Source organism: Scyliorhinus torazame, chromosome 12 (genome assembly GCF_047496885.1).
Source record: "Scyliorhinus torazame isolate Kashiwa2021f chromosome 12, sScyTor2.1, whole genome shotgun sequence".
In the NCBI taxonomy this organism is placed as follows: domain Eukaryota; kingdom Metazoa; phylum Chordata; class Chondrichthyes; order Carcharhiniformes; family Scyliorhinidae; genus Scyliorhinus; species Scyliorhinus torazame.
In genome coordinates, this window is record NC_092718.1 from 53,583,654 (window position 1) to 53,605,460 (window position 21,807).

The 21,807-nt window shown below is 52.2% G+C and overlaps 1 protein-coding gene across 11 annotated transcripts in view; it reads right to left on the bottom strand.

Moving 5' to 3' along the window:
* sema4ba (sema domain, immunoglobulin domain (Ig), transmembrane domain (TM) and short cytoplasmic domain, (semaphorin) 4Ba) overlaps window positions 1–21,807 on the bottom strand; it is a 670,779-nt gene that overhangs the window by 73,642 nt on the left and 575,330 nt on the right. For all 11 annotated transcript variants that reach the window (XM_072468709.1, XM_072468710.1, XM_072468707.1 and 8 more), the window contains 4 exons: window positions 15,022–15,182; window positions 8,415–8,477; window positions 8,227–8,325; window positions 8,024–8,135 (listed from right to left, as the gene is read on the bottom strand). In XM_072468709.1, the coding sequence (XP_072324810.1) occupies window positions 8,024–8,135; window positions 8,227–8,325; window positions 8,415–8,477; window positions 15,022–15,182 (435 nt within the window). The remainder of the gene's footprint in view (window positions 1–8,023; window positions 8,136–8,226; window positions 8,326–8,414; window positions 8,478–15,021; window positions 15,183–21,807) is intronic.

The window sequence follows — 21,807 nt, forward strand, 5'->3', positions numbered from 1 at the left end:
TGCCTTTTACCCCTGCCACCACCCCCCCCCCCCAGGAGAAGCGCGCACACAACAATAGGGAGCATGTGAGGACTGGAGGAGGGCCCGCTGATGAGAGGCCACTGACCGTACACGAGGAAAGGGCCCTGGAACTGGCTGGCGGACCTGAGGACCGGGAGGTTGCTGATGCAGAGGTCGGGGCCCCACGAGCAAGTGAGCCACCAACAGCCCGTCCCCATATCCCCCCTCCCCTATATCCCCCTCTCCCGTATCACCTGATCACTGCTTGATGTCTAACCATGCATGCTTCATTGTGTATCGCAGGACCAAACGTCCAGGCACCCATCCCCGCAGATGCAGACCGCCCGCAGGATGCCCCTCGGAGACCACGGGAGACGGAGAGACCCGCACCCTCCAGCATGCGACGCCCGCAGGATGCCCCTCCGAGACCACGGGAGACGGAGAGACCCGCACCCTCCAGCATGCGACGCCCGCAGGATGCCCCTCGGAGACCACGGGAGACGGAGAGACCCGGACCCTCCAGCATGCGACGCCCGCAGGATGCCCCTCGGAGACCACAGGAGACGGAGAGACCCGCACCCTCCAGCATGCGACGCCCGCAGGATGCCCCTCGGAGACCACGGGAGACGGAGAGACCCGAACCCTCCAGCATGCGACGCCCGCAGGATGCCCCTCGGAGACCACGGGAGACGGAGAGACCCGAACCCTCCAGCATGCGACGCCCGCAGGATGCCCCTCGGAGACCACGGGAGACGGAGAGACCTGGAGCAACAGGGAGACGACACCCCCGTCACGTGCGGGAGCGACCACCCAGCGATGAGGGGGGCAGCCACAGGCCCCCGTCACATCCGAGCCAGGACACCACTACCCAGGACACCACTATCCAGGACACCCCTACCCGGGACACCACTACCCAGGACACCCCTACCCGGGACAGCACTACCCGGGACAGCACTACCCGGGACAGCACTACCCAGGACACCCCTACCCGGGAAGACGAAAGACCGGACAGTGACTCAGAGTGGATGGGTGGAGACGAACCCCCACCCCAAAGTGCCATGGACTCAGAGTGGGACGAAGAGCACGACACAACGCCACTGCTGTCACCAACACCCTCCACCATCGCAGAAACACTCACCACGGTTGGGCACTTTAGTGATGAGGCGTCTGGTACACTCACTGGTGCGCACAACACAGCCGTCCCGGTACAGCAGGTGGAGGTAGGAGCAGCAGAGGGACCGGGCGGTCGGAGGGCAGCCCAGGCCAAGCGAACATCTGCCGCCCAGATGGATCCCGGGTTCCTGCAGTTACCACACCCACACATAGATCCGATGCAACCACCGACCCGGAGACGAGCGAATAGGGTGACGGGTGGCTTGCGGCGGCTGCGGTCGCAGGTGGAGGAGTCCACCCGCGTCCAGGAGCTGGGAGTGGTCCCGGTCATGCGTGCCACCCAGGCTGACACCGCACGGGTGGCGTCCGCGGTGGAGGCAATGGGTGCGACGGTGTCAGACATGGGGAACGGTTTGCGAGGCCTGGGGCCTTCCGTGCAGGCGGCGTCTGTGGCCCAGGAAATGGCTGCCCTCTCACAGGAGGCCATGAGCCAGTGCCAGCGCCAGATGGCAGAGGCGCTCAACGCCATAGCCCAGTCTCAGCAGGCCATGGCCCAGTCTCAGCAGGCCATAGCCCAGTCTCTGCAGGCCATGGCCCAGTCTCTGCAGGCCATGGCCCAGTCTCAGCAGGCCATCGCTGAGGGCATCGGCGCCAGTGGCCATGTGCGAGCTGGCGTCGCACTGTCGCAGACAGGGTTCGACAACCCCCTGGGCTCCATGGCTGCAAACCTGCAGACCCCTGTCGATACCAGCACGGGCCTCCAGGACTGGCAGCGCCAGATGTCGGGGGCGCGTCGGATGGCCAGTCCGTTCGCATCCCCCACCCATGTAGAGGCCTGGGGGCCATCGGGCACCCCGAGGGAGGAGGAGGTGGTGTGGTCCGTCCCGGCTCCCTCTGTAGGGGAGGTCCCGGTACACCGCGACACCTCGGACTCCCCCCCTTCCGTCCCAGGTGCATCGGGTGGGCAACGGGCAGGACAGGCTGGCAGCTCGCCATCCCAGTCGCCCGGGCCGCAGCCTGGCCCATCTAGGCCAGGACGCCCCAGGAAACGGCCGCCAAAGGGATCCAGTGTCAGAGGGCAGGAATCACAGGAGTCCACCTCCAGTTCTGCTGTACCGTCTGGGGAACCACGTAGACGTAGTCAAAGGGCCCGTAAGGCCAAACAATTAGACACTGAGTAAGTTGGCACGGGTGCAGGGCACAGATGAGTTTTAGGCGCTAGGGCACGTGCATGAACTCCTTTGGTTATTAAAGTCAATGTTACACCTACCGAAGCTGCCTTTGTGCTCTGTCCAAAGTGTGCGGGGGTGTCATGTACGTTGAGCGCAAGTGTGTGTGTGAGGGGTGGTCTTACCTCAGCCCCAGGTGAGTCTGCCCCCTTCCCCCTGGGCCGCCATCAACATCCCCCGGGCAGAGGACGGGACCGTGCGCTGCAGTGTCACAGCCGCATGCAGGGATGGTCCGGGTGGATGGTGGTACTGTGGCCATGGGTCAGACATAGTCCAACGATGTAGAGCCAGGAGCTCATCGGAGGCGGGTTGTCATCATTCTCCATGGCCTGCGATAGACACGCGTCCACCCGCAACTGGGTGAGCCCGGCCCGTTGTGCCGCCGGTGGATCGGCAATTGGGAGTGGGGGGGTGGTGTGCATGCGGGTGGGGTGTGTGGGGTTGGGGAGGGGGGTGATGGTGCTGGGTGGATGGATGGGTGGGGGGTGTGGGTGGTCGGCTGTTGTCATGGTGTGCGGTCTGTGGCCATACTACCCGATTCCCACGCCCATCTAGTCAGTGAAGCGGGCGTCTATCAGTCTGTCCCGTGCCCGCTGGGCCAGCCGGTAACGGTGGACAGCCACCCGTCTGTGTCTACCCCGTCTGCCCTGACCATTGCCCCCATCCCCCTCATCTGGGGAGGACTGGGCCTCTTCCTGCTGCTCCTCCACTCCGCCCTCCTCTGCCTGCGGCACATCGCCCCTCTGCTGGGCTATGTTGTGCAGGACGCAGCACACCACAATGATGCGGCCGACCCTATCTGACCGATACTGGAGGGCGCCCCCAGAGAGGTCCAGGCACCTGAAACGCATCTTCAGCACGCCAAAGCACCTCTCGATCACTCCCCTTGTCGCTACATGGGCATCATTGTAGCGGTTCTCCGCCTCATTGCGTGGCCTCCGTATAGGCGTCATCAGCCACGATCGCAATGGGTAGCCCCTGTCGCCCAGCAACCAGCCCCTCAGCCGGGGATGGCGTCCCTCGTACATACCGGGGATGGATGACCGCGACAACACGAATGAGTCGTGTACACTGCCTGGGTAACGGGCGCAGACGTGCAGGATCATCATGCGGTGGTCGCAGACCACCTGTACGTTCATCGAATAGGTCCCCTTCCTATTAGTGAACACGGCCCTGTTATCTGCAGGTGGCCGCACGGCGACGTGCATCCCATCGATCGCGCCCTGGACCATGGGGAACCCGGCAATGGCAGAGAAGCCCACGGCCCGGGCATCTTGGCTGGCCCGGTCCACGGGGAAGCGGATGTAGCGGTGCGCCATGGCATAAAGGGCATCTGTCACTGCCCGGATGCACCGATGCACCGATGCCTGCGATATGCCGGACAGGTCCCCACTCGGTGCCTGGAATGACCCCGTTGCATAAAAGTTCAGGGCCACCGTAACCTTGACGGACACGGGGAGAGGGTGTCCCCCGCCAGTGCCACGCGGTGACAGGTGTGCCAGCAGGTGGCAGATGTGTGCCACGGTTTCCCGGCTCATCCGGAGTCTCCTCCTGCATTCCCGGTCCGTGAGGTCCTGGTATGACTGCCGGGGCCGGTACACACGGGGCGCCCTCGGGTGCCTCCGTTGCCGTGGGGCCGCGACGTCCTCCTCCCCCTCCTCGTCCTGTCGGTCAGGTGTCCCTCCAGCCTGGGCGGCTGCCGCCTGCCCCTCTGCGGCAGCCTGCGCCGCCTCTCTGGCACGTCCTCCTCCTCCTCCTCCTCCTCCTCATCCAGGGCAACATAGACATGAGCGGCTGCCACCACGGCGGCCAACATCGCTGGATGATCTGAAAACATGACGACCTGGTGGGGGGGGAGGGGAACGACGACATGTCATCATTGCCCATATCCCCTCCTCCCCCCAGCCAGGTGGCATGGACCGCATGGGTCCAACTGTTGGAGGCTGGCACCTGGCCAGGTGGACCAACTCATTTGCCCTCCCATCACCCACCCCGGCACGGACCCCCTCCCCAACCCCCAACCTCCACCCCGGCACGGACCCCCTCCCCAACCCCCAACCTCCACCCCAGCACGGACCCCCCCCAACCTCCACCCCGGCACGGAACCCCTCCCCAACCCCCAACCTCCACCCCGGCACGGACCCCCTCCCCAACCCCCAACCTCCACCCCAGCACGGACCCCCCCCCCAACCTCCACCCCGGCACGGAACCCCTCCCCAACCCCCAACCTCCACCCCGGCACGGACCCCCCCCCCCCAACCTCCACCCCGGCACGGACCCCCTCCCCAACCCCCAACCTCCACCCCGGCACGGACTCCCTCCACAACCCCCAACCTCCACCCCAGCACGGACCCCCCCCCAACCTCCACCCCGGCACGGAACCCCTCCCCAACCCCCAACCTCCACCCCGGCACGGACCCCCCCCCCCCCCAACCTCCACCCCGGCACGGACCCCCTCCCCAACCCCCAACCTCCACCCCGGCATGGACCCCCCCCCCCAACCTCCACCCCGGCACGGACCCCCTCCACAACCCCCAACCTCCACCCCGGCACGGACCCCCTCCCCAACCTCCACCCCGGCACGGACCCCCTCCCCAACCTCCACCCCGGCACGGACCCCCCCCAACCTCCACCCCGGCACGGACCCCCTCCCCAACCCCCAACCTCCACCCCGGCACGGACCCCCTCCACAACCCCCAACCTCCACCCCGGCACGGACCCCCTCCCCAACCTCCACCCCGGCACGGACCCCCTCCCCAACCTCCACCCCGGCACGGACCCCCCCCAACCTCCACCCCGGCACGGACCCCCTCCCCAACCCCCAACCTCCACCCCGGCACGGACCCCCTCCCCAACCCCCAACCTCCACCCCGGCACGGACCCCCTCCCCAACCCCCAACCTCCACCCCAGCACGGACCCCCCCCCAACCTCCACCCCGGCACGGAACCCCTCCCCAACCCCCAACCTCCACCCCGGCACGGACCCCCTCCCCAACCCCCAACCTCCACCCCAGCACGGACCCCCCCCCAACCTCCACCCCGGCACGGAACCCCTCCCCAACCCCCAACCTCCACCCCGGCACGGACCCCCCCCCCCAACCTCCACCCCGGCACGGACCCCCTCCACAACCCCCAACCTCCACCCCGGCACGGACCTCCTCCCCAACCTCCACCCCGGCACGGACCCCCTCCCCAACCTCCACCCCGGCACGGACCCCCCCCAACCTCCACCCCGGCACGGACCCCCTCCCCAACCCCCAACCTCCACCCCGGCACGGACCCCCTCCCCAACCCCCAACCTCCACCCCGGCACGGACCCCCTCCCGGCACTCCCCCGGAGCCCAGCCTACTCTAACCACCCCCCCCCCCCCCTCCCCCCCGCCGCACACACACACAAGCCGAGACACACCTCTCCTCAGGCAATCAGTCTGCGGCCACGCCATTTCCTGCCCAGAGCCAACCCCCCAGGCCGTCACTCACCTCCTCGCTGGTCGGCGTGAGCCTGGAGCACCGGGTCACGCCGATGAAAAGGAGATTTGATTGACGTCGACGTGAACGGTCATCACGTCGACGGGACTTCGGCCCATCCGGAAGGGAGAATATCGGCAGGCCGAAAATCGGCTGCCTTGCGCAGACCCGTGACATTCTCCGCGGCAGCGGCGCCATTAACGCCCCGCTGACTTTTCTCCCTTCGGAGACTTCGGCGGGGGCGGGGGCGGGATTCACGGCGGCCAACGGCCATTCTCCGACCCGGCGGGGGGTCGGAGAATGACGCCCCTGATCTGTGCCTTGTAGATAGTGGACAGAGTGTTGGAGAGTCAGGAGATGAGTTACTCTCTGCAGAACTCCCAGCTCTGACATGCTTTTGCAGCTACTTATATGGTTCATCCAATTATGTTTCTGGTCAATGGTGACACCCAGATGCTGATAGTGGGAAATTCAGCTACAATAATGCCATTGAATGTCTTGGGGAGGTGTTGAGACTCTCCCTTTTTATAAATAGTGATTGACTGGCACTTCGATAGTGCGAGTATTAGTTGCCACTCATCAGATCAACACTAAATCTTGTCCAGGTCTTGCTGCATGCTGGCATTGACCGTTTCCTTATCTGAAGAATTGAAAACTGGGCTGAACAGTGTGCAGCCATTAGCGAACATCCCCGCTTCTGACCTCAAGATTGAGGAAAGGTGGGGCAGCACGGTGGCGCAGTGGGTTAGCCCTGCTGCCTCACGGCGCCGAGGTCCCAGGTTCGATCCCGGCTCTGGGTCACTGTCTGTGTGGAGTTTGCACATTCTCCCGTGTTTGCGTGGGTTTCGCCCCCACAACCCAAAGATGTGCAAGGTTGGTGGATTGAACACACTAAATTGCCCCTTAATTGGAAAAAAATTAATTGGGTACTCTAAATTTTTAAAAAGGAAAAAAAAAGATTGAGGAAAGGTTATTGATAGATCAGCTGAAGATGGTTGGGTCTACCTTGATGAACTGCTGCAGAGACATCCGAGACTGAGATGATTGGCCTCCAACGACTACAGCCATCTTTCTATGTGCTTGTTCTAACTCTAACCGGTGAAGTGTTTCCTCCCTTATTCCCATTTACTTAAATTTTATTAAGGCTTCCATGTTCTGTCAAATGCTGTCTTCCTGTCAAGGGCAGTCTCTCTCACTTCCACTCAAGAATTGAGCTCTCCTGTCTATGTTTGAAGTAAGGCTCTAATGTGTGGTGTAGCATTGAATCCTGCTGACGGCGTGAAATCCACAGAAACAGGAGTGGCCATTCAGCCCTTCAGGCCTGTTGTACCATTCAGTTAGATGATAGCTGATCTGTACGTCAACACTATTAGCCCACCTTTGCTCCATATCCCTCTTATCCTAACAAAAATCTGTCTTGAATCCCAACTGCCACAGACTTCTGGGGGAGAGAATTCAAGATTGCAACGACCATTTGTTTTCATAGAATCATAGAATTTACAGTGCAGAAGGAGGCCATTCGGCCCATCGAGTCTGCACCGGCTCTTGGAAAGAGCACCCCACCCAAGGTCAACACCTCCACCCTTTCCCCATAACCCAGTAACCCCACCCAACACTAAGGGCAATTTTGGACACTAAGGGCAATTTTATCATGGTCAATCCACCTAACATCTTTGGACTGTGGGAGGAAACCGGAGCACCCGGAGGAAACACACGCACACACGGGGAGGATGTGCAGACTCCGCACAGACAGTGACCCAAGCCGGAATCGAACCTGGGACCCTGGAGCTGTGAAGCAATTGTGCTATTCACAATGCTACCATGCTGCCCTTAAGAAGGTATTCTTAATTTCCCTCTTAAATGGTCTGGCTCTCTTCTAAAGATTTGCCCATCTGGACTCCCCCAGCAAGAAGAGTGTTTCTCTTTATCTGCTGCTGTACCTCTATCATTTTAAAGAAATTCAGCAGATCTCACTCAATCTTCTGCACTCCAGGGCAAGAAAAACCAACAGAAACTTCTGGAAGAGTCAAATCCACTGGCAGGGACAGCGTTTGATCGGCAGGCTAATCACTGGTCTTTACTGGGATTAAGACGCGTGTTCCAGCCTCCAACCCTATAATCTGACAGTTTGCTGGCTCAGGGTACTGCCTCATTTAATGAGTTCTAATCATGTGTTGGGTAACAACAACTGCTTGAAACCTGCTTTTACCCACCAACCATAATTGCAGTCGACTTATAGATCGGGTCAAAGGGACATCGGCCTTTTCCATCTTCCATTAGAAGATTACCATCGGGACCTTTGGCAAGAGAGAAGTCGGCGATACGCTACAAGAAAAAGATGATTGATTACACTTTGTGCATCTACCTGGCAATATTTAATCTTTTAATACCTAAAGACAGCAGTGTCAATACTTACGATGTAGGCACAAGTGGGGCTGAAGGCATAAGTCCCACAAACATATACATGTGTACGGTTCACCTGGAGAAGGATCTTGATGTAGTTGAAGCAATCACTCTGCAACCAGACAAACATGTCAGAACTTATCACTCACGATTGGCCTTAAATGTATTTCAATAGTTAATTCTTATGGTGAGAGGCCTTACCGTCAGGCTTTTGCCCTTAAAATGACATTCACTCCTCTTCTGTTCTGGGGCTTCCCAGATCACCTGTGAAGGATATATCAATATGGTTAATATTAAAAATGTATTTCAATCTCTGTTACAGAAATTGTTCAGTGTAAATATCAACGACTCATCGCTTGCACCAGCTTGCCTTATTTGGCTACAATACTGTCGAGGGGAGGGAATGCGCAGAACTTAGTTCCTGTACAATAATCAGCTGTTTAAAACTCACTGGAACCAGCATCAAAAACTTTGAACTCCTATTATTTAGGTCAGGGATATCTAGAAAACGACTGAGCTCAACACTTGGTTGGATGTTTGTCTTTGTTTGCAAAGGCGTTAGGCCCCTTCATCCACGTGGCTGGGGTGTCTGGAAAATGATTCACTTCTATTGGGTTGCTTTATGCAGTGTGATCCAATCTCGACCCTTCGATTTCTTTGTGGGGGGACCAAGTGGCTCAGCTGGCTAGATGGCGAGAGTGTACTGCAGTATGATGCCAATACGGAGTTCAATTCCCATACAGGACATTTCCTTGCCTTGCTCAATGCTGGATGCCCATCAAACCATATAACTGCTCGTTTCTCTCTCCAACAGAGAGAGAGAAGCATTTGGTTTCTCATAGACTATGGCTAATTACCAATGCCTTTGTCTACTTGTCCACCTCCCATATATAATGTAAAGGTTGCCACAGTCCCAGAGGACCATAGGCTGCTTTACCCTTTGAGAGCTGACTGAGGGTCACCACACCTCAGGCATGGGGCAAGGTTGAGAAGGTGGGACCTTCATAAATAACCTCCAGCCGGTACGGGAATTGATCACACGCGGATGGTGTCGCTCCGCATCATGAACCAGCCATCCAGCCAACTGAGCTAAACCCCCCATCCTCCAAGTAGCCAAGTTTGGCTTTGTAAATCCAAACAAGGGTAGGGTACAAACAGTCAGGCAAACACGCACTGCTGATAATGTAAGAAATAGGGGCAACTGTTGTCCATTTGCCCCTTCAAGTCTACAGTGCCATTCAATCAAGCTCTGACCTCTTATCTGACCTTCACCTTCCTGTGTCTATCCTGCGATCAAATGTACTTCCCAGTGACAGGAGGAATGAGTGAACATGGGAGTTTGATTATGGGATGAGCAGGTGCTAATTACCTCCCTCTATAATAATGAGACCACCCTTTTCAGCGCCCTCGTGAGGAGTGGTTAGGAAGTCACATTGGGATGCACACAGTCACCTCACCAAGATGTTTCTACAGAGTTTCCTGTTCAATTGTTGGATGTTGTGGGAAATTTGTGCCCACACAGCCTGAACAATCTACTAACCCAACTCCTTAAAAATCATCTCATGCTTCATCACAGTTGATGTTCCACAGCAGAAAGTGTTTAATCGTGTCATCCTAAAATACTGAAAAGTACACTTGTGTCGTTACTTGCAATAAACAGAATAATTTAAAAAACAACTGCATCCTGAGAGGTTAAACAAAGACATAAAACATTTACTGTGCAGGGAATCCCTGCATACAATGTAAAAAGTGAGGAAATGAACCTAACAAAGAAAAAGAGAAATTGGATGGGATCCCTCTCGAATGTTATAAACCATCCTTGCCTGTGTTTTAATGACACGTTGGAAATAACACTTCTATTATAAAAGGTGATTTACCACTGTCCTTTTCTCAGAAGTAATAGAATTTGGTGAATGGTTCTTTCCTTCAATAAAGATGTACATTTCTACAAAACTCTTTGTACTTTGTGTTTTTGTTCAATTTAATTTGCTTTAAGAAATTAATCTGCAGTCAGTAAAAGGTTTCAACACTCTGGCGATAGTTTTGGTGGAAGCAGCCAGTGTGGGTACTGATACTGACAGATACGAATGACGGGATTCATCTTGCTGTCCACGTCAGTGGTGGAAATGTTTGACGGATCTATGTGTGTCGTCTGAGAAAGAAAGTGAAGGGTTAGAGGCAATGAAATTCCGGTTATAAATATTCAGCTGAAGCTTGTTAACCGCAAGTCCGTTCACTGGCTGACTTCACGTATATATGCAGCTGCCGCTGACCTGGTAACCTTAAATCCAACTGGAAAATTCCTGTCAGATCTGGGCCTCCAAATTGGGAGACGACAAGGGATTAGTCTTCACAGCCTTTGGGAAGCTGGGCTTATGTTGGTTCAGTAATTATACAAGTGACAGAAGTAGGTATTTTGTCAGTCACCCTCCTAGCAAGAGGAGCTCAGCATCTAATGACAGAGATAGGGAATGGGCGGGAGGGTGGGGGAATTTGGTGATATAATGTGACAGAACAATGACTCTGTGACCCCCGTGCCCTTATTCTGGATGTAAAACTCTGACAGCTGACAGTGATGTGTGATTTGATAGTACAAAGAACAAAGAGAAGAAAGAAAAGTACTGCACAGGAACAGGCCCTTTGGCCCTCCAAGCCTGTGCCGACCATGCTGCCCGCCTAAACTAAAATCTTCTACACTTCCTGGGTCCGTATCCCTCTATTCCCATCCTATTCATGTATTTGTCAAGATGCCCCTTAAATGTCACTATCGTCCCTGCTTCCACCACCTCCTCCGGCAGCGAGTTCCAGGCACCCACTACCCTCTGTGTAAAAAACTTGCCTCGTACATCTCCTCTAAACCTTGCCCCTCTCACCTTAAACCTATGCCCCCTAGTAATTGACCCCTCAACCCTGGGAAAAAGCCTCTGACTATCCACTCTGTCTATGCCCCTCATAATGTTGTAGACCTCTATCAGGTCTCCCTTCAACCTCCTTTGTTCCAGTGAGAACAAACCGAGTTTATTCAACCGCTCCTCATAGCTAATGCCCTCCATACCAGGCAACATCCTGGTAAATCTCTTCTGCACCCTCTCTAAAGCCTCCACATCCTTCTGGTAGTGTGGCGACCAGAATTGAACACTATACTCCAAGTGTGGCCTAACTAAGGTTTTATACAGCTGCAACATGACTTGCCAATTCTTATACTCAATGCCCCGGCCAATGAAGGCAAGCATGCCATATGCCTTCTTGACTACCTTCTCCACCTGTGTTGCCCCTTTCAGTGATCTGCGGACCTGTACACCTAGATCTCTCTGACTGTCAATACTCTTGAGGGTTCTACCATTCACTGTATATTCCCTACCTGCATTAGACCTTCCAAAATGTATTACCTCACATTTTTCCGGATTAAACTCCATCTGCCATTTCTCCGCCCAAGTCTCCAAACAATCTAAATCCTGCTGTATCCTCTGACAGTCCTCATCGCTATCCGCAATTCCACCAACCTTTGTGTCGTCTGCAAACTTACTAATCAGACCAGTTACATTTTCCTCCAAAACATTTATATATACTACGAACAGCAAAGGTCCCAGCACAAGATGTTTCAGGCGGGATAGAGGGGGATGTAAAAGGGGAGGTGGAGTTGCGCTACTGGTTCGGGAGAATATCACAGCTGTACTGCGGGAGGACACCTCAGAGGGCAGTGAGGCTATATGGGTAGAGATCAGGAATAAGAAGGGTACAGTCACAATGTTGGGGGTTTACTACAGGCCTCCCAACAGCCAGCGGGAGATAGAGGAGCAGATAGGTAGACAGATTTTGGAAAAGAGTAAAAACAACAGGGTTGTGGTGATGGGAGACTTCAACTTCCCCAATATTGACTGGGACTCACTTAGTGCCAGGGGCTTAGACGGGGCGGAATTTGTAAGGAGCATCCAGGAGGGGTTCTTAAAACAATATGTAGACAGTCCAACTAGGGAAGGGGCGGTACTGGACATGGTATTGGGGAATGAGCCCGGCCAGGTGGTAGATGTTTCAGTAGGGGAGCATTTCGGTAACAGTGACCACAATTCAGTAAGTTTTAAAGAACTGGTGGACAAGGATAAGAGTGGTCCTAGGATGAATGTGCTAAATTGGGGGAAGGCTAATTATAACAATATTAGGCGGGAACTGAAGAACATAGATAGGGGGCGGATGTTTGAGGGCAAATCAACATCTGGCATGTGGGAGGCTTTCAAGTGTCAGTTGAAAGGAATTCAGGACCGGCATGTTCCGGTGAGGAAGAAGGATAAATACGGCAATTTTCGGGAACCTTGGATAACGAGAGATATTGTAGGCCTCGTCAAAAGGAAAAAGGAGGCATTTGTCAGGGCTAAAAGGCTGGGAACAGACGAAGCCTGCGTGGAATATAAGGAAAGTAGGAAGGAACTTAAGCAAGGAGTCAGGAGGGCTAGAAGGGGTCACGAAAAGTCATTGGCAAATAGGGTTAAAGAAAATCCCAAGGCTTTTTACACGTACATAAAAAGCAAGAGGGTAGCCAGGGAAAGGGTTGGCCCACTGAAGGATAGGCAAGGGAATCTATGTGTGGAGCCAGAGGAAGTGGGCAAGGTACTAAATGAATACTTTGCATCAGTATTCACCAAAGAGAAGAAATTGGTAGATGTTGAGTCTGGAGAAGGGTGTGTAGATAGCCTGGGTCACATTGAGATCCAAAAAGACGAGGTGTTGGGTGTCTTAAAAAATATTAAGGTAGATAAGTCCCCAGGGCCTGATGGGATCTACCCCAGAATACTGAAGGAGGCTGGAGAGGAAATTGCTGAGGCCTTGACAGAAATCTTTGGATCCTCACTGTCTTCAGGGGATGTCCCGGAGGACTGGAGAATAGCCAATGTTGTTCCTCTGTTTAAGAAGGGTAGCAAGGATAATCCAGGGAACTACAGGCCGGTGAGCCTTACTTCAGTGGTAGGGAAATTACTGGAGAGAATTCTTCGAGACAGGATGTTGTCTATATGGACTTCAGTAAGGCCTTTGACAAGGTCCCTCATGGTAGACTAGTACAAAAGGTGAAGTCACACGGGATCAGGGGTGAGCTGGCAAGGTGGATACAGAACTGGCTAGGTCATAGAAGGCAGAGAGTAGCAATGGAAGGATGCTTTTCTAATTGGAGGGCTGTGACCAGTGGTGTTCCACAGGGAGCAGTGCTGGGACCGTTGCTCTTTGTAGAATATATAAATGATTTGGAGGAAAATGTAACTGGTCTGATTAGTAAGTTTGCAGACGACACAAAGGTTGGTGGAATTGCGGATAGCGATGAGGACTGTCAGAGGATACAGCAAGATTAAGATTGTTTGGAGACTTGGGCGGAGAGATGGCAGATGGAGTTTAATCCGGGCAAATGTGAGGTAATGCATTTTGGAAGGTCTAATGCAGGTAGGGAATATACAGTGAATGGTAGAATCCTCAAGAGTATTGAAAGTCAAAGAGATCTAGGAGTACAGGTCCACAGGTCATTGAAAGGGGCAACACAGGTGGAGAAGGTAGTCAAGAAGGCATACGGCATGCTTGCCTTCATTGGCCGGGGCATTGAGTATAAGAATTGGCAAGTCATGTTGCAGCTGTATAGAACCTTAGTTAGGCCACACTTGGAGTATAGTGTTCAATTCTGGTCGCCACACTACCAGAAGGATGTGGAGGCTTTAGAGAGGGTGCAGAAGAGATTTACCAGAATGTTGCCTGGTATGGAGGGCATTAGCTATGAGGAGTGGTCGAATAAACTCGGTTTGTTCTCACTGGAACGAAGGAGGTTGAGGGGAGACCTGCTAGAGGTCTACAAAATTATGAGGGGCATAGACAGAGTGGATAGTCAGAGGCTTTTCCCCAGGGTAGAGGGGTCAATTACTAGGGGGCATAGGTTTAAGGTGAGAGGGGCAAGGTTTAGAGTAGATGTACGAGGCAAGTTTTTTACGCAGAGGGTAGTGGGTGCCTGGAACTTGCTACCGGAGGAGGTGGTGGAAGCAGGGACGATAGTGACATTTAAGGGGCATCTTGACAAATACATGAATAGGATGGGAATAGAGGGATACGGACCCAGGAAGTGTAGAAGATTGTAGTTTAGTCGGGCAGCATGGTCGGCACGGGCTTGGAGGGCCGAAGGGCCTGTTCCTGTGCTGTACATTTCTTTGTTCTTTGTTCCTTGTTCACTGATCCCTGCGGAACACCACTAGTCACAGCCCTCCAATCAGAAAAGCAGCCTTCCATTGCTACTCTCTGCCTTCTATGACCTAGCCAGTTCTGTATCCATCTTGCCAGCTCACCTCTGATCCCGTGTGACTTCACCTTTTGTACCAGTCTGCCATGAGGGACCTTGTTAAAGGTCTTACTGAAGTCCATATAGACCACATCCACTGCCCTACCTGCATCAATCAACTTTGTGATCTCTTCGAAAAACTCTATCAAGTTAGTGAGACACGACCTCCCCTTCACAAATCCATGCTGCCTCTCGCTAATACGTCCATTTGCTTCCAAATGGGAGTAGATCCTGTCTCGAAGAATTCTGTCCAGTAATTTCCCTACCACTGATGTAAGGCTCACCTGCCTATAGTTCCCTAGTGTCAATCTAGCACCTGATGAATTTGCATCTGTTGTCAAAATTTATTTTTGCTTCATACAGTAGCACTAATTGCCCGTTAAATCCAAAACCAATAACAGTTACATGAAATTGGAACAAGAAATGACAACATATGTGCCAGCACTAATTTACCATGTGTCAATAAGCTTTCCAGTCACCTCATAGATGTAAATATGAATATACCTCATTTTTGAATTTATTGGGAGCAATGTCCAAAACATCCAGGGAGAAAATGGCATCTCTTGCACCAACATAGAGCACTCCTCGTTCAGCACTCAGCAGCAGCTTTGTGTAGTTTCGCACTCCATCTCGGTAGAAATGCTTGACAGGCCTGTCTGTGTTATCTGAGATAGAAGAAGCGACATAAGTTAGAGAAAGTGACAAGAACCCTTCCTAAGGCAGGGAGCTGACAGCAGCTACTGGCTCTGGTTGATATGGCCTTATAGAAGTTTTACCTCAGATATAATAGTGAGGTGGGGATGGAGGTTTGATGGATGCGAGGGGGGAGTTGCCGTTACATTTATGATTTAAAAATTGAAGTTAAAATGGATGCAGGAGAATCGTAGAACGTTTAAAGCACAGAAGCAGGCCATTCAGTCCATCGAGTCTGCACTGACCCAGGCCAATTCCCCTGCCCCATATCCATAACCCCGCCTAACCTTTGGAAAGTAAGGGCCAACATAGCATGGCCAAACCACATAACCTGCACATCTTTGGACTGTGGGAGGAAACCGGAGCAGCCGGAAGAAACCCACACAGACATACGGAGAGTGTGCAAACTCCACACAGTTACCCAAGGCTGAAATTGAACTCAGGTCCCTGGCACTGTGAGGCACCAGTACTACACTGTGCCACCGTGCCACCAATGGGAACAGTTTTCCCTTGCTACTCTGTCCCGATCCCTCATGATTTTGAACACCTCCATCACATCTCCTCCCACCCTTCTCTTCTCCAAGGTAAACAGTCCCAATGTCTGCAAAAAATTTGAAGTGCACCTATTTATGCAAATCTTTCAAAGATACTGAGGAAAGGATTGAGGAAGGAGGATTTTGTGGCTACGTGGTGCCTTATTAATTCATGCTTCTAAGTAATACAAACATTTTGAGAGGCAGTCACTGTAAATCACTGAACAATCAGCTGGTCTATTAATACTGTCTGTGGTCGTGGGAGGAATGTTGGCTTAGACACTGAGAGAACTTCCCATTTCTTTGAACAGTACCATGGGATCTATTGCACCACATCAACGGATGAGGTTTTGGTTCAACTAATTATTTGAAAGCTGGCACCTCTAGCAATACAGCACTCTCAGTACTGCACCAATGTTTCAGGTTAGATAATCCGTTTTAGCCTTTCGTGGTCTTGAACTTCCAATCATAGAATACCTACAGTGCAGGAGGAGGCCATTCGTCCTATCGTGTTAAAGCGCCACTCTAAAAAAACACCCTACCCAGGCCCACTCCCCATCCCTGTAACCCCACCTAACCGCTGGACACTAATTTATTATGGCCAATACACCTAGCCTGCACATCTTTGGACCGTGGGAGGAAATCAGAACACCCGGAGGAAACCCACGCAGACACGGGGAGAATGTGCAAACTTCACACAGACAGTCACACAAGGCCGCAATTGAACCTTGGTCCCTGGAGCTGACCACTGTGCCACCCTCGTCACAAGATAGCCAGCTGACGCTTAAAGATACATACAAAGGTGCAGCACGGTGGCACAGTGGTTAGCATTGCTGCCTCAAGGCGCCGAGGTCCCAGGTACGATGCCGGCTCTGGGTCACTGTTCGTGTGGAATTTGCACATTCTCCCCGTGTTTGCATGGGTTTCTCCCCCACAACCCAAAGATATGCAGGCTAGGTGGACTGGCCACGCTAAATTGCCCCTTAATTGGATAAAAATAATTGGGTACTCTAAATTTATGAAAGAAAAAGATACATACAAATAGGAATGGGCAAATTTTCAGGCCAGTGATGTTATAAGGGGGACTAATTCACATCTGCACGTCCTGATTCAATCATATCCACAGCCTTTAACCCTACTTAAACTTACAACCAGACTGTCTTTTACTCCCTTTGTGCAATGACATCGGAGGTAGACTAGTTACCCTTTAAAACTGTCCTTGAAGCTGCACTATCGTAATGTGGTGGCTTGCCTGAGTGTGCGGTGGAGGCTCATTCAAGCATGGTTTTCGAAAGAGAACTGGATCATTATCGGAAGAGAACACAATTGCAGGGCTATGGGGAGTGGCACTAGGTGAGTCGTTCTATCAGACAGCCAGCATGGACACAATGGGCCAATTGGTCTTCTGCTGCGCTACGGCCATTCCATGGTTCCATGGAAACAGCTTTACTTCCACGAAGGAGCCATCTGGATATTAAAATTCTCCGGTAACACTGGACTCATGTCACAGGGGAGATTGTGAGTTTAAATATTTATGAAACATCACACTTTCTATTCCAAATATCGGTACCCGTCATTTTGCCTGTGTCTAATTATATTCTGCTGGCTGCTGAAATGTCACATTTGAACTAAGGTTATTAAAAAAAAACGAGTAAACAGCCTTGGATATAAGTTGAAATTGAACACAAAGCTTCAATACTCTAGGCACTGAATGAACACGAAAGGGGGAGTTTGAATGAATAACATAAATGTATTAATTTTTCAATAGCCTCTAGCTTCATTACTTACAATGTTCACACTGGAAATTCGAATAAAAAGTTAGATTCCGGAAATAAAACTGACCCAAATGGGGTAGAGACTTCTATCAATCCTAGTGGTACCTATTTGCTTTTGTTGAGGAAGCAGTGAATTCTATTTTTAATGCTGTGAAGATCAATTCACGTCTCCATGCTCAGTCAGGATTCCAGCATGCTGACACGAAACTAAACTGCAAATTAATTTGAATTGATTAATAATTTAGCACGCTGATTAGTTTACATGCTACCATCAAATCCAACGTAATTTTTGCTGATAACTCATTTCTGGGTTTGTGTCCGTGTAATTCTTTTGAAAGTTAGGGCTTAGGCCTCAGCTGGAGTATTGCATTATGAACACCACACTTCAGGACGGATGTCAAGGTCTCGAAGGTGGCGCCGAGGAGATTTACCCGAGTAATACCGGGGATGAGGGAATTCAATTGCGTAGGTCGGAGACTGGAGATGTTGAGATTGTTCTCCTTAAGAGCAGAGGAAGGTCAAGAGGAGATTTGGATAAGTGTGTTTAAAATTAAGGATTTTGATGGAGAGGGTCGGGAGAAACTGTTTCCACTGGCAGGAGAGTCGGTAACCAGATGTCACTGATTTCAGATATTTGTGCACAAAAATATTTTTCCACAGCGAGTTGTTTTGATCAGCAATGCACTACCTGAAAGGGTTGTGGAGGCAGATTCAATTGAAACTTCGAAAAGGTAAATGGATAAATATTGAAAAGGAAAAAACTGAAGGCCTATGTTGGAGGTGGTTCAGAGGAGATTTGCTGGATTGACACCTGGAATGAGTGGGTTATCTTAGGAGGAAAGGTTGAAAAGGCTGGGCTTGTTTCCACTGGAGTTTAGAAGAGTGAGGGGTGACTTGATTGAAGTCTAAACGATCCTGAACGGTCTCGACAAGGAGGCCATCGAAAGGATGTTTCCTCTTGTGGGTGAGTCCAAAACTCGGGGGCACCATTTTAAAATTAGGGGCTCACCTTTTTAGGGCAGAGATGAGGGTTGTGCGACTTTGGAACTTTCGGCCTCAGAAGACGGTGGAAGTGGGGGTCACTGAATATTTTTAAGGCAGAGGGAGGTAGATTCTTGTTGGGCGAGGGAATTAAAGATGGGCAATGTGGAACTCAACACAGTCAGTCATGATATCATTGCATGGTGGAGCAGGCTCAAAGGGCTGACTGGCCTACTCATTCTCTTATTTCGTATGTTTGTTTGTTCGAATGAAAGAGTGGAGGAGTGAGGCTAATGGGGTAGCTCTTTCAAAGAGCTAGTACAGGCACGATGCACTGAATGGCCTCCCCTTCTGTGCTGTAAGGTTCTGTGACACTGCAATGAATTTATTAACAACTTGTAGTTAGAAAATCATAGAATTTACAGTGCAGAAGGAGGCCATTCAGCCCACCGAGTCTGCATCGGCCCTTGGAACGAGCACCCCACTGAAGGCCACTGCTCCACCCTAACACCATAATCCAGTAACCCCACCTAACCTTTTGTTTGGACACTAAGGGCAATTTGTCATGGTCAACCCACCTAACCTGCACATCTTTGGACTGTGGGAGGAAACCGGAGCACCAGGAGGAAACCCACGCAGACACGGGGCGAATGTGCAGATTCCGCACAGTGACCCAAGCCGGGAATCGAACCTGGGACTCTGGAGCAGTGAAGCAACTGTGCTATCCACTGTGCTAGCGTGCTGCACATAAATCTAGAGTACCCAATTATTTTTTTCCCAATTAAGGAGCAATTTAGCGTGGCCAATCCACATAACCTGCACTTCTTTGGGTTGTGGGGGTGAAACCCACGCAGACATGGGGAAAATGTGCAAACCCCACACAGGCAGTGACCCAGGACCGGGATTCGAACCCGGGTCCTCAGCGCCACATGCCGCCCCCTCAAATGATCCATTACATCGAGTTTCTTCCTTTATAAGCCAACATGCCCAACCAAAACAAAAACATTGGCTTCCTGACATGTTATTCAGGAATGTGTTAAAAACATCACTGTTTAAACAGGACTTCCCTCGCATTGCAATTGGTGATAATGGGTTCAAATTCGGAACAAGATAGGAGGAGCAGGAGGAAGTACATTTGTACAGACCCTTCACCTCTGCAGCTGGATCCTGGAGTTAGAAACAGACCTAATGAAAAAGTTCAATTCGAAATATCTTTTTTATAATGGCTGCACAAGCTGATGTCTGAAAAGTTTTCGCTGACCACACAGTCCACATTAGAAAACGGCCCGAATTTAGCAAAAAAGAGCAGAGGCAATTGTTGGGGTCAGAGAAAATCCTGCATTGATACATCATTGTCCTTGTTGACAAAATAGATGTTACTTTAAGTTGGGCCCCGGCCAATGCCCATACAGAGAGGTTACTGTTATGGTGGGAACACCAGCCAGATCCTTGGTAGCTCTAAATTTTCTGAGAGGCTCATTCGTAGTCAATACAGAACAACATCAGGCTCTGATAGATGGACTGCCCTTTAGAGCGGGAGTTTGCCAAACGTTGAGAGATGGTGATGACTTAGAGCAGTTCAGACACGGATCTCCTGAATTGATGTGAAGTTTCTGAACTTTCACTGAGTAAAGGTGCAAAGCGGCAGCCAGGTTTCTGGCATTCAGTCTGACAGGCAGCCTGAGGAAAATGTGAGGTCGCAGACCTAACACTGGGGTGAGAGCCTGCGCAGCCTTCAATGAGGCGAGGAGACATGGGCCAACAGCTGTCAAGGAGAGCAGCGGAGCCAAAAGAACAGAGGTGACCAGGCTAGATAGCCAGAAGCAGCAGCCAGACAGGAGCTCACACGGTTGTCGAGGATTGAGACCCAGCCACCTGAACGAGAGGTGAGCAGAGGAGCAGGCGGGAGGTGCGAAGAAGGCCAGGCAAGAGCCGGCGTCAGGAATCAGGGAGAAGTTGCCTGCGGGAGCGGGACGACTCAACCAGAGGTCAACCGGGCACGACTGAGACTGAAAGGACTGGACCGGGTGGCAAATGGACCAGGAAGCGAGGGCGAGAAGAGCAGAGGCCAGGTCCATTAGCCAACAGCAGCTGCCAGGTAGCCAGCCAGGAGCACTGTCAAGCAGTGATTTGGGGTGTCTGTGCTTTCCATTGTGCGAGCTGAAGGTGAGCGGGGTCAGGAGGGCATTGACGTCCTTTGGGGTGGGGCTTGACATCATTGTGGGCACGCTCAATATCAGTGGGGCTAGGACTTGGTGTCACTGGGGAGAACCTCAACGCCTTTGGGTGCGTGACTCACATCATTCAGGCTGGTACTCGACATCATTGTGGGTAGTGCTCTGGATCATTGAGAGCGGTGCTCGATGTCACTGGGGTGAGGCTCAATGCCATTGGGGGGGGCTCAATGCCATGGGGGAAGGGCTCAATGTCATTCGGGGCAGGACTCAACATCATTTGGGTTGGGGTTCGATGTCATTGGGGCGGACTCAAGGTCATTGGGGGAGAGGCTCAAAGTCATTCGGTGCAGGGGTCAATGTCATTGGGGGAGGGCCTCAATATCATTGGGGGTGGGGTTTGACATCATGCAGGGTGGGGCTCAACCTCATTGTGGGCGGTGCTTGACATCATTGGGGGGGTGGGGGACTCGACGTCATTGAGGATGAGCCGTCATGTGACCAGGGGATGTGGCATGACGTGGGGCCTTCACCTAGTGGGAAAGCACAGGGTTCCCAAAAGTCTATGTCCATCTCTGGCTCTGGAATTCCCTGCCTAAATCTTTCCACCCCTCTACCTCCTTCAAGTGTCATGGGACTGGTTTAGCACAGTGGGCTAAACAGCTGGCTTCCAATGCAGAACAAGGCCAGCAGGGCGGGTTCAATTCCCGTATCAGCGTCCCCGAACAGGCGTCGGAATGTGGCATCTAGGGGCTTTTCACAGTCACTTCATTGAAGCCTACTTGTGATAATAAGCGATTATTATTATTAAAGCCTACAAGTTTGACCGGTATCATACCGTATAGGTGACCGGCAGCCCCAGTGTCTGATTTTGCTCAGCACAGTGTGTGCAAACTGCTTCTTGAACTGGGATCAGAGTCATTCGGTTACTCAATTGCAAATGGCAAAAACATAATGGCCATCTCTGGACCTCTAACTTCTTTCCTTTTGATACGCGGTGGGCGGTGTACTTCTGGACGGAGACGTGGACAGAAACGTGCACATACTTCTTGCCTGGATATTGGCCCAGCTGATAGCATTTTTGCCACTGAATCATCAGTTTACAGGCTCATGCCTCACTTAGCATTTGTGCAC